We start from the raw sequence: 13,349 nt of genomic DNA, 5'->3' as shown, positions 1-13,349 counted from the left end.
CTCTGCCTCCTTCTTTCCACTCCTCTCCTCTTTTGACCTCACCCTCTCACCTTCCCCCTACTCACAAGGCAGGCAATACGCTCGACCTCATCTTTACTAGATGCTGTTCTTCCACTAACCTCATTGCAACTCCCCTCCAAGTCTCCGACCACTACCTTGTATCCTTTTCCCTCTCGCTCTCATCCAACACTTCCCACACTGCCCCTACTCGGATGGTATCGCGCCGTCCCAACCTTCGCTCTCTCTCCCCCTACTCTCTCCTCTTCCATCCTATCATCTCTTCCCTCTGCTCAAACCTTCTCCAACCTATCTCCTGATTCTGCCTCCTCAACCCTCCTCTCCTCCCTTTCTGCATCCTTTGACTCTCTATGTCCCCTATCTTCCAGGCCGGCTCGGTCCTCCCCTCCCGCTCCGTGGCTTGACGACTCATTGCGAGCTCACAGAACAGGGCTCCGGAAGGCCGAGCGGAAATGGAGGAAAACTCGTCTCCCTGCGGACCTGGCATCCTTTCACTCCCTCCTCTCTACATTTTCCTCCTCTGTCTCTGCTGCTAAAGCCACTTTCTACCACTCTAAATTCCAAGCATCTGCCTCTAACCCTAGGAAGCTCTTTGCCACATTCTCCTCCCTCCTGAATCCTCCTCCCCCTCCCCCTCCTCCCTCTCTGCAGATGACTTCGTCAACCATTTTGAAAAGAAGATCGACGACATCCGATCCTCGTTTGCTAAGTCAAACAACACCGCTGGTTCTGCTCACACTGCCCTACCCTGTGCTCTGACCTCTTTCTCCCCTCTCTTTCCAGATGAAATCTCGCGTCTTGTGACGGCCGGCCGCCCAACAACCTGCCCGCTCGACCCTATCCCCTCCTCTCTTCTCCAGACCATTTCCGGAGACCTTCTCCCTTACCTCACCTCGCTCATCAACTTATCCCTGACCGCTGGCTACGTCCCTTCCGTCTTCAAGAGAGCGAGAGTTGCACCCCTTCTGAAAAAACCTACACTCGATCCCTCCGATGTCAACAACTACAGACCAGTATCCCTTCTTTCTTTTCTCTCCAAAACTCTTGAACGTGCCGTCCTTGGTCAGCTCTCCCGCTATCTCTCTCAGAATGACCTTCTTGATCCAAATCAGTCAGGTTTCAAGACTAGTCATTCAACTGAGACTGCTCTTCTCTGTATCACGGAGAAGCTCCGCACCGCTAAAGCTAACTCTCTCTCCTCTGCTCTCATCCTTCTAGACCTATCAGCTGCCTTCGATACTGTGAACCATCAGATCCTCCTCTCCACCCTCTCCGAGTTGGGCATCTCCGGCGCGGCCCACGCTTGGATTGCGTCCTACCTGACAGGTCGCTCCTACCAGGTGGCGTGGCGAGAATCTGTCTCACCACGCGCTCTCACCACTGGTGTCCCCCAGGGCTCTGTTCTAGGCCCTCTCCTATTCTCGCTATACACCAAGTCACTTGGCTCTGTCATAACCTCACATGGTCTCTCCTATCATTGCTATGCAGACGACACACAATTAATCTTCTCCTTTCCCCCTTCTGATGACCAGGTGGCGAATCGCATCTCTGCATGTCTGGCAGACATATCAGTGTGGATGACGGATCACCACCTCAAGCTGAACTTCGGCAAGACGGAGCTGCTCTTCCTCCCGGGGAAGGACTGCCCGTTCCATGATCTCGCCATCACGGTTGACAACTCCATTGTGTCCTCCTCCCAGAGCGCTAAGAACCTTGGCGTGATCCTGGACAACAAACTGTCGTTCTCAACTAACATCAAGGCGGTGGCCCGTTCCTGTAGGTTCATGCTCTACAACATCCGCAGAGTACGACCCTGCCTCACACAGGAAGCGGCGCAGGTCCTAATCCAGGCACTTGTCATCTCCCGTCTGGATTACTGCAACTCGCTGTTGGCTGGGCTCCCTGCCTGTGCCATTAAACCCCTACAACTCATCCAGAACGCCGCAGCCCGTCTAGTGTTCAACCTTCCCAAGTTCTCTCACGTCACCCCGCTCCTCCGCTCTCTCCACTGGCTTCCAGTTGAAGCTCGCATCCGCTACAAGACCATGGTGCTTGCCTACGGAGCTGTGAGGGGAACGGCACCTCAGTACCTCCAGGCTCTGATCAGGCCCTACACCCAAATAAGGGCACTGCGTTCATCCACCTCTGGCCTGCTCGCCTCCCTACCACTGAGGAAGTACAGTTCCCGCTCAGCTCAGTCAAAACTGTTCGCTGCTCTGGCTCCCCAATGGTGGAACAAACTCCCTCACGACGCCAGGACAGCGGAGTCAATCACCACCTTCCGGAGACACCTGAAACCCCACCTCTTTAAGGAATACCTAGGATAGGATAAAGTAATCCTTCTCACCCCCCCTTAAAATATTTAGATGCACTATTGTAAAGTGGTTGTTCCACTGGATGTCATAAGGTGAATGCACCAATTTGTAAGTCACTCTGGATAAGAGCGTCTGCTAAATGACTTAAATGTAATGTAATGTTATTTATATTGACACTTTCTATTTCTGATATTGCTACTATGCAAGTAACCATTTGGCTGTACCGTTTACAGCTTCTCCAGAGACCCATCCACTTAGCAAGACATTGATATATACAATTAATATTGATATGTGTGGTCGTAACATAATTTTGTGACATACCACAATATCAAGTGTCCACCACATAAATATATGGCGGTTTATGTACTGTACATGTGCACCTCACTGAGGTTTCAACTCTGGTTGCATGGCCTTAACTTATGTATGGAATACTATGTGATAAGTGTGTGTGTAACAGTAGATAAAGTATGGTAATGTACAGGGGGGAAGGCATTTGGACAGTGGTCAAAAATACTTCAGTAAAAATACTTTATAGTACTAGTTAAGTATTTGGGGGGGGGGGGGTATCTGTACATTACTATTTATAGTTTTGGCAACTTTTACTTCACTACATTCTGAATTAAAATGATGTACTTTTTACTCCATACATTTTCCCTGACACCCAAAAGTACTTGTTGTCCAATTCACACACTTATCAAGAGAACATCCCTGGTCATCCCTACTGCATTTGATCTGGCAGACTCACTAAGCACAAATACTTTGTTTGTAAATTATGTCTGAGTGTTGGAGTGTGCCCCTGGCTATCCGTCAATGGAAAAAAATGATCGGGCCATCTGGTTTAATATAAGGAATTTGAAATTATTTATATTTTTACTTTTGATACATAAGTAGATTTTAGCAATTCCATTTACTTAAGTTTTTTTTTTACCAAATACTTTTACTCTAGTATTTTACTGGGTGACTTTTACTTTTTTTCTAGTAAGGTATATTTACTTTTACTCAAGTATGACAATTTAGTATTTTTTCCACCACTGGATGTGGCTGGGGGTCATAGCATTTATTTCACATGACCCATCAATTTAGTGTGTCTGGGAAAGCGTCATCTAATATTTATCAAATATTTCTGTCTGGACACTTGCTGTTTACCTGACATTTTTCCTTATTGTAGGCTCACTGTTTAGCACATGACCTCATGTGAATCCTTAAAGAGATGGGTGGGGCTGTTTCTGTTTACCTGGAATTATTCCTTATTGTAGGCTACTACTTTTACTCATTTAGTCTTAATCTTTACTACACTACTCACTGTTTAGCACATGACCTCACATGTGAATCCTTAAAGAGATGGGTTGAGCTGGCTTAAGAGGGTGTGAACTATGCTGAATGGGTGTAGACAAAGGAGAGCTCTCCCGTAGGTACCAAAACATTCAAGGGCCCTTTTCTCAAAAGTGAGTTTACAAGTTATCAACTTCCAAAGCAGAAATACTTTCCCATTGTTCCTCAAAAATGCAGTGTATGATATACCATTTTGTAGCGCTGAGTCTCTACTTTTTACCAATGTAAAAAAAAAAAAAAAAAAAAATTTGCTGCAGAAGACTGAATTCACTGAGTAACAAATGTGGTTTGTTAGAGGGGGACAGAAATGAAAGCCCGCACACCCATTAGATCTCATGAGGGATGGTTGACCACCCTTGATGTAAAACACTGCGACATTACAAACAAATACGTTTTATGCCTTTTGAAATAATTCCCTCATTCAATATATCAAATGGCTATGGTAGGCTACAAGTCATTCTATTCAGCTGAAGCATGCCCACAAATGTTGTTCATGAAAATGTACCTTTTTCTAGTTTAGTCATATTTATCTTAGCTACCTTTTATAGGTGTTTACTTTGCAGGCTGATAAGCATCGATTGAGTTGAAATATCCCCTACATTGGATGCCCAAATCAACTGTAAGTATCTACAAAACAAGTTTTGAAGCCACATAATCCAAAAGAAAGGCTACCTCTAATCTTTTTGACTAAAATGAATGTTCACGATTCACTATTATTTTGATTCACATGATTTGATTCAACACAATTGAACCAAATACCAACTAATGCAATGGCAAAGTTAATCGTTTGTTTCATTGAAAATAATAGTTTAATTATATGAATCGTTTGAAAAAAGTAAATCAACTTTATGGCCTTGTTTGCGAGTGTCGGTGATGTATTTTTTGGGACATGAGATGACAAACAGTAATAGCCTACATGCTAATAATAGCTCAACAGTTAACTAGAGGGTAAAATATATGTTTGGATCTATCATACCCCCCAGAAAAAAATGCTAACCTCCCCTGTTATTGTAATGGTGAGAGGTTAGCATTTTATATCATACCCGCAAGACATGCTAACCTCTCACCATTACAATAACAGGGGAGGTTAGCATTTTAACCCCATTACAATAACAGGGGAGGTTAGCATTGGGGTTGAAATGCTAACCTCCCCTGTTATTGTAATGGTGAGAGGTTAGCATGTCTTGGGGGTATGTTATAAAATGCTAACCTCCCCTGTTATTGTAATGGTGAGAGGTCAGCATGTCTTGGGGGTATGTTATAAAATGCTAACCTCCCCTGTTATTGTAATGGTGAGAGGTTAGCATGTCTTGGGGGTATGTTATAAAATGCTAACCTCCCCTGTTATTGTAATGGTGAGAGGTCAGCATGTCTTGGGGGTATGTTATAAAATGCTAACCTCCCCTGTTATTGTAATGGTGAGAGGTCAGCATGTCTTGGGGGTATGCTATAAAATGCTAACCTCCCCTGTTATTGTAATGGTGAGAGGTCAGCATGTCTTGGGGGTATGTTATAAAATGCTAACCTCCCCTGTTATTGTAATGGTGAGAGGTCAGCATGTCTTGGGGGTATGATATAAAATGCTAACCTCCCCTGTTATTGTAATGGTGAGAGGTTAGCATGTCTTGGGGGTATGATATTTGTGCGTTTAACTTTCTCACTCGTCATTATTAAGGATTCATTCAGCGGTATCCGTAATAATGGTAGCATCCACATTAATGCAGAAGTGTTTAGCAACATACTATATTCTTATTTACGATAAAGGTGACTTCAAAATGACACTTGTGTGTCATTAATTTCTATTGGGCACAAAGTAATCTGAAACGCAACCAAAACAAACAGCAAATGCAGCCAACAAGTTTGTAGTCACAAGCTTGATATAGTCATTGCGTGCTAGGAATATTGGACCAAATACTAAACTTTTGACTACATCAAATCACATTTTATTGATCACATACACGTGTTTAGCAGATGTTATTGCGGGTGTAGTGAAAGGTTTGTAAGTTAATTTGTCACAATACTTTTGGTCCCCTAAAATTGGGGGACTATGTGCAACAGTGCTGTAATTTCTAAACGGTTCTCTACATTGTTCTCTACATTGTGTAAAAGCACAATTTTCCTATTGGGATGCATTACATGAAAATTGTACACTGTCTCTTTAAAAATGTCAGGTTTGTGATGATGAAATGCAAGAGATCTGTCATTCATTGCTATGATCATTATTGATGCAATTCCCTCTGGACTTACTGTACTTTTTAAGGATGTGGCCAAATCTATGCCCGCTTCTTTACCATCACTAATCCAGCTGACAAGATATGTTTCTCTCCTACTGTTTTTAACAACAATGATTTAAATATGATGTTTCAGTCCCTTATGTCATAAAAAATCTTTCTGGAATGGCCATCTATCTTACGTCCTCCTGTAGGTCCGTGTGAACGTGGTGCAGAACAACCTGGCCCTGCTCATCTACCTGATGAGGATGGTCAAGGCCCTCATGGACAACCCCACTCTCTACCTAGAGAAATATGTAAGAGCCGCCATGATTCCGATTCTGTCAAATTCTAACACAGCTAACAATCATACAAAGTCAAGTGAAAATGACATCGAAACGCATTAAACCGAACTATGACGCAGATCAATATTACACACAAACTGAAAACCAAATCTTAATATAATCATAACAAACTTTATAGAGCATTTCAATACAGACAGTCCTCAACTCAGTGCTGATCATAACACATGAATGTGTCCCTCTCTTGGTTTCCCTGGTGATGGTCTAGCTGCATGAGTTGATCCCAGCGGTGGTGACGTGTATAGTGAGTAAGCAGCTGTGTTTGCGGCCTGACGTGGACAACCACTGGGCTCTGAGGGACTTCGCTGCCCGTCTGATGGCCCAGAGCTGTAAGACCTTCAGCACCACCACCAACAACATCCAGTCGCGCATCACTAAGACCTTCGCCAAGGTATGTGGAGATGCATCCGATTTATCAGGGTGTGTGTGTGTGTGTGTGTGTGTGTGTGTGTGTGTGTGTGTGTGTGTGTGTGTGTGTGTGTGTGTGTGTGTGTGTGTGTGTGTGTGTGTGTGTGTGACTTTTGTAAAAAAAAAAGAAAAAAAGAACACCATTCCATTAAACATATAATACTGGGATTGAGACAATAAGTGGTGGTATTATTATTAGCCATGAACATCACCTTCCATCTATTTCTCTCAGAGCTGGTTGGATGACAAGACTCAGTGGACGACACGCTACGGCTGTATCGCTGGACTGTCTGAACTAGGACCTGACGTGAGTTGTGCATTTGTCTCTTGCACACTTGAAGAAATGTTCTCTCCCCATAGTGTTTTCTCTCTCTTCAATTCAAAGTGCCTTATTGGCATGGGAAACATACAAAAGTATGTGGACACCCTTTCAAATGACTGGATTTGTCTAGTTCAGCCAAACCCGTTGCTGACAGGTGTATAAAATCGAGCACACAGCCATGCAATCTCCAAAGACAGACATTGGCAGTTGAATGGCATTACTAAAGAGCTCAGTGACTTTCAACGTGGCACCGTCATAGGATGCCACCTTTCCAACAAGTCAGTTCGTCAAAATTCTGCCCTGCTAGAGCTGTCCCGGGCCAACTGTAAGTGCTGTTATTGTGAAGTGGAAACATCTAGGAGAAGCAATGGCTCAGTCGCAAAGTGGTAGGCCACACAAGCTCACAGAACGGGCCCGCCGAGTGCTGAAGCGTGTAACATGATAAAATTGTCTGTCCTCGGTTGCAACACTCACTTCCGAGTTCCAAACTACCCCTGGAAGCAACGTCAGCACAATAACTGTTAGTCAGGAGCTTCCTGAAATGGGTTTCCATGGCCAAGCAGCCACACACAAGCCCAAGATCACCATGCGAAATGCCAAGCGTCGGCTGGAGTGGTGTAAAGCTTGCCGCCATTGGACAGTAAACATTACAAATGTCATATTGTGGCTACATACACAGTTGTAACAATGTGCAAATAGTTCAAGTAAATAAATAAACATGTTCTTCACTGGTTACCCTTTTCTTGTGGCAACAGGTCACAAATCTTGCTGCTGTGGTATTTTTTTATTGAACCTTTATTTAACTAGGCAAGTCAGTTAAGAACAAATTCTTATTTACAATGACGGCCAAGAAACAGATTTTTACCTTGCTAGATCGAATCCCGAGCTGACAACCTTTCGGTTACTTTCAGAGCTGACAACCTTTCGGTCTGCCTACGGCTGCCTTTCTCAATAGCAAGGCTATGCTCACTGAGTCTGTACATAGTCAAAGCTTTCCTTAAGTTTGGGTCAGTCACAGTGGTCAGGTGTCTTGCCAATGTGTACTCTCTATTTAGAACCAAATAGCATTCCAGTTTGCTCTGTTTTTTGGTCAATTCTTTCCAATGTGTCAAGTAATTCTCTTTTCGTTACCTCATGATTTGGTTGGGTCTAATTGTGTTGCTGTCCTGGGGCTCTGTGGGGTCTGTTTGAGTTTGTGAACAGAGCCGCAGGACCAGCTTGCTTTGTTATGTAAGGTTTGGGAATCGCTTCCTTTTAGGTGGTTATAGAATTTAACGGCTCTTTTCTGGATTTTGATAATTAGCGGGTATCTGTCTAATTCTGCTCTGCATGCATTATTTGGTGTTTTACATTGTACACAGAGGATATTTTTACAGAATTCTGCATGCAAAGTCTCAATTTGGTGTTTGTCCCATTTTGTGAATTCTGGTTGGTGAGCGGATCCCAGACCTCACAACCATAAAAGGCAATGGGTTCTACAACTGATTCAAGTATTTTTAGCCAGATCCTAATCAGTTATAGAACCCATTGCCCTTTATGATTGTAAGGTCTGGGATCTGCTCACCAACCAAGAATTCACAAAATGGTATGTTGAATTTTATGTTCCCCTCTCTTTCTATCTACCCCCCTCTTCTCACTCTCTCCAGGTGATCAAGACGTTGATCCTGCCCAGGCTCACTGTAGAAGGAGCTCGTATCAAAGCTGTGTCTGATGGACCTGTTGTCTCCAACATTGATAAGATAGGAGCAGACCACGTCCAAAGCCTTCTACTGGTGAGGAGCCAAACTTATTGTTCTGCTAATTATTGTTAACTCAAATTGTAATACTCAATGCCTCTTTATAATATGTACCTGATTGTTAACACAAATAAGACTATAGACAACACACAGTATTATAGACACCTCTTCATACAGTACATTTAGGCCAGTTTCCCAGACACAGAGGAAACCTAGTTCTGGACATGCTTTTTAATCTGTGTCCAGGAAACTGGCCTTTGAAGTCACATACCCATCTGTGAGAGATACAGAGATACTTGACTAATATCCTCTTCTCTCTCAGAAACACTGTGCCAGTGTCATCGCTAAAGCTCGTCCCCTGCCTGACAACGTGGAGCAGTACCGGGCAGACTACGGTTACCTGGGGCCCATGCTGTGTTCTCATGTGGTCAAGACCAGGACCCAGGCAGCACTACAGGCCCAGCAGGTCAACAGAACCACACTCACCATCACACAGGTAGGGCACATGGATGTCAACATATATTGACCCGGCTTAGTGTTAGGTAAACATGACATTTTGTGTAAAAAAATATGTAAATTCAGTCAGTTCAAGAAGTAAATTTAAATTCCAATTATCTTAATTGAAAAACAAAGTGACTGACAATATCAGTAAAGTAACGTAACAAAACCCAATCTGAAATTCTACTGGTTCTGTGTTGCAGCCTCGGCCCACCCTAACGGTGTCTCAGAGCGGAATAGGAGGGTCAGGGGGGTCCCGTACCCCCAGCATCATCAAGGTACCCAGCTCCCTCACCCTCATGTCCACCCGACCAGGCACCCCAACACAGCCATCACCCCCGGCAACCAAGTACATCGTCATGGCAACCAGCTCAGGATCATCTTCCACCCAGCAGGTACAGTGGATGGCAGTTTTGTTGTTTTTGTTTTCTTTGAAATAGTAACAAAGACTATTGTATTTAAGAGCATAAATAGTATTCACTCTGTCCTCCTACATTCACCAGATACCAGTCACAAGTTTGGACACCTACTCATTCAAGGCTTTTTATTTTTAATATTTTCTACATTGTAGAATAATAGTGAAGACATCAAACCTAACACATATGGAATCATGTAGTAACCAAAAAAGTGTTAAACAAATCAACATATTTTATATTTGAGATTCTTCAAAGTAGCCACCCTTTGCCTTGATGACAGTTTTGCACACTAATGGCATTCTCTCCACCAGCTTCATGAGGTAGTCACTTGGAATGCATTTCAATTAACAGGTGTGCTTTGTTAAGTTAATTTATTTCCTTCTTATTGAGTTTGAGCCAATCAATTGTGTTATGACAAGGTAGGGGTGGTATACAGAAGATAGCCCTATTTGGTAAAAGACCAAGTCCATATTATGGCAAGAACAACTCAAATAAACAAGTCAATCCGTAAAATTTCAAGAACTTTGAAACTTTCTTCAAGTGCAGTCGCAAATAGTGCAGTCGATATGATGAAACTGGCTCTCATGAGGACCGCCACAGGAAAGGGAGACCCAGAGTTACCTCTGCTGCAGAGGATAAGTTGATTAGAGTTACCAGCCCAAATAAATGCTTAACAGAGTTCAAGTAACAGACACATCTCAACATCAACTGTTCAGAGGAGACCTGGCCATTATGTTCAGGCCATTATGGTTGATTTGCTGCAAAGAAACCACAACTAAAGGACACCAATGATAAGAAGAGACTTGCTTGGGTCAAGAAACACAAGCTATGGACATTAGACCGGTGGAAATCTGTCCTTTGGTCTGATGCAGAGCAGGGCAACGGTCTTATCTCAGCATGTGTTGTTCCCACCGTGAAGCATGTCAGGAGGAGGTGTGATGGTGCTTTTCTGGTGACACTGTCAGTGATTTATTTAGACTTCAAGACCCACTTAACCAGCATGGCTACCACAACATTCTGTTGCGATACGCCATCCCATCTGGTTTGCGCTTAGTCCCACTATCATTTGTTTTTCAACAGGACAATGACCCAACACACCTACAGGCTGTGTAAGGGCTATTTGACCAAGAATAAGAGTGATGGAGTGCTGCATTAGATGACCTGGCCTCCACATCACTCAACCGAATTGAGATGATTTGGACTGCAGAGTGAAGGAAAAGCAGCCAACAAGTGCTCAGCATATGTGGGAAGTCCTTCAAGACTGTTGGAAAAGCATTCCAGGTGACTACCTCATGAAGCTGTCATCAAGGGAAGGGAGAATACAAAGCGGTCATCAAGGGAAGGGTGGCTACTTTGAAGAATCTAAAATCTATTTTGCTTTGTTTAACACTTTTTTGGTTACTACATGATTCCATGCTATTTCATAGTTTCATATTTCATAGTAGAAAATAGTTTTTTCTTTTAAATAAAAAAATCCTGGGATGAGAAGTTGTGCCCAAAACATTTGACTGGTGCTGTATAAGTTGTGGTCGTAAATAAACATTTAATATACAGTCATTAATATCCCATACATTCACTTTTTAATCAACATGTAAGTTTATCTAAAAATAATCATTATCTAGATGCCCTAGTAGTGGTGATGTGAAATGTAATATTCCCCTCTCCTTTACTTTAGGTGATCACTCGGACTTCCTCCTCAGTGACCAGCACGGTCGCCAGCGCTACCTCCACGCTACAGCCTCTGGTCAAGCTGGAGTCCGGAGGGTCCGGTGGCCTGGGGGGGTTGCGACCCCTCCAGAAGTACATTGTGGTGTCCCTCCCCTCGTCCTCCTCTCTGGAAAGTAAGAGTGGGGTGCTCCCTCCCTCTTCTTCCGCCTCCCCCATCTTGCTGGAAGCCAGGATAAAGGTGGATTGCTCAGACTCCCCCAGCGCCAGCACACAGTCCCCGCACTGAGACTCTGTGTGTGTCCCAAATGGCAAACAATTCCCTTTATAGTGCACTACTGTTGACCAGGGCCCATAGGGCTCTGGTCAAAAGTAGTGTGCTATATAAGGAATAGGGTGCCATTTGACACTGGCTTGTAATTGGCTGAGTGGGGTGAGACAGCCATCTGATTGGCTGATAACAGAGACTAGGTGCCTGGGAGCGAGGACTTTTGGTGCAGGTGTGGAAACTAGCTTCTGGAGTAGCAAAGGAATTGTCAGAAAACGGGGGATGTGGCAAGAATTTCCCTTTGGATATACCTGGATTTCTGCATAAATTGGTCATAAAATTTGATCTGATCTTCATCTAGGTCACAACAATAGACAAACATGTTCTGCTTAAACTAACACACAAACAATTATGCGTTTTCATGTATTTATTGAACACACCGTGTAAACATTCACAGACCAGCGTGTAAAAAGTATGTGAACTCTTGGATTTAATAACTGTTTGAACCTACTTTGGCAACAATAACCTCAACCAAAGATTTTCTATAGTTGCTGATCAGACCAGCACAACGGTCAGGAGGAACTTTGGACCATTCCTCTTTACAAAACTGTTTCAGTTCAGCAATATTCTTTGGGATGTCTGGTGTGAACTGCTCTCTTGAGGTCATGCCACAGCATCTAAATCAGGTTAAGGTCAGGACAATGACTGGGCCACTGTTGAAGCCATTCTGTTGTTGATTTACTTCTGTGTTTTGGGTCGTTGTCCTGTTACATCACCCAACTTCTGCAGAGCTTCAGTTGGCGGATAGATAAAGACATTTTGCAGAAGAATGTTAGGCTAAACATGGGAATTCATTTTTCCGTCGATGATAGCAAGCTGTCCAGGCCCTGAGGCAGCAAAGCAGTTCCAAACCATGATGCTCCCTCCACCATACTTTACAGTTGGGATATGAGGTTTTTATGTTGGTGTGCTTTGCCTTTATTTCTCCATACATAGTGTTGTGTGTTTCTTCCAAACAACTAAACTGTAGTTTAATCTGTCCACAGAATATTTTGCCAGTAGTGCTGTGGAACATCCAGGTACACTTTTGCAAACTTCAGATGTGCAGCAATGGTTTTTTTTGGACAGCAGTGGCTTCTTCTGTGGTGTCTTCCCCTGAACACTATTCTTGGTTAGTGTTTTACGTTTCGTAGACTCGTCAACAGAGATGTTAGCATGTTCCAGAGATTTCTGTAAGTCTTTAGCTGACACTAGGATTCTTCTTAACCTCATTGAGCATTCTGCGCTGTGCTCTTGCAGTCATCTTTGCAGGACGGCAAATCCTAGGGGAGAGTAGCAACAGTGCAGAACTTTTTTCAACAACGTCTTACCGTGGACTGATGAACATCAAGTCTTTTAGAGATACTTTTGTAACCCTTTCCATCTTTATGCAAGTGAACAATTCTTAATCGTAGGTCTTCTGAGATCTCTTGTTCGATGTATGGTTCACATCAGGCAGTGCTTATTAATAGCAAACTCAAATTTTGTGATTGTTTTTTATAGGGCAAGGCAGCTCTAACTAACATCTCCAATCTCGTCTCATTGATTGAACTACAGGTTATCTGACTCCAATTAGCTTTTGGTCATTAGTCACATACTTTTTCCAACCTACACTGTGAATGTTTCAATTATGTATTCAATATAGAAAAAATACAATAATGTGTGTGTTATTAGTTTAAGCAGACTGTTTGTCAGTTGTGACTTAGATGAAGATCAGATCAAATTTGATGACCAATTTTGCAGAAATCCAGGTCATTCCA

At 43.2% G+C, this 13,349-nt stretch overlaps 1 protein-coding gene across 4 annotated transcripts in view; it reads left to right on the top strand.

Moving 5' to 3' along the window:
- Positions 1-13,124, top strand: part of LOC123994752 (transcription initiation factor TFIID subunit 6-like) — a 66,413-nt gene extending 53,289 nt beyond the window's left edge. For all 4 annotated transcript variants that reach the window (XM_046297708.1, XM_046297707.1, XM_046297706.1 and 1 more), the window contains 7 exons: positions 6,091-6,192; positions 6,446-6,628; positions 6,878-6,952; positions 8,614-8,739; positions 9,026-9,199; positions 9,405-9,596; positions 11,293-13,124. In XM_046297708.1, the coding sequence (XP_046153664.1) occupies positions 6,091-6,192; positions 6,446-6,628; positions 6,878-6,952; positions 8,614-8,739; positions 9,026-9,199; positions 9,405-9,596; positions 11,293-11,571 (1,131 nt within the window). In that variant the 3' untranslated portion in view covers positions 11,572-13,124. The remainder of the gene's footprint in view (positions 1-6,090; positions 6,193-6,445; positions 6,629-6,877; positions 6,953-8,613; positions 8,740-9,025; positions 9,200-9,404; positions 9,597-11,292) is intronic.
- Positions 13,125-13,349: the final 225 nt, after the last annotated feature.

Source organism: Oncorhynchus gorbuscha, linkage group LG14 (assembly GCF_021184085.1).
Source record: "Oncorhynchus gorbuscha isolate QuinsamMale2020 ecotype Even-year linkage group LG14, OgorEven_v1.0, whole genome shotgun sequence".
NCBI classification, from domain to species: domain Eukaryota; kingdom Metazoa; phylum Chordata; class Actinopteri; order Salmoniformes; family Salmonidae; genus Oncorhynchus; species Oncorhynchus gorbuscha.
Note: the sequence above shows the minus strand (reverse complement) of the source record. Positions and strands in the feature narration are given on the sequence as shown.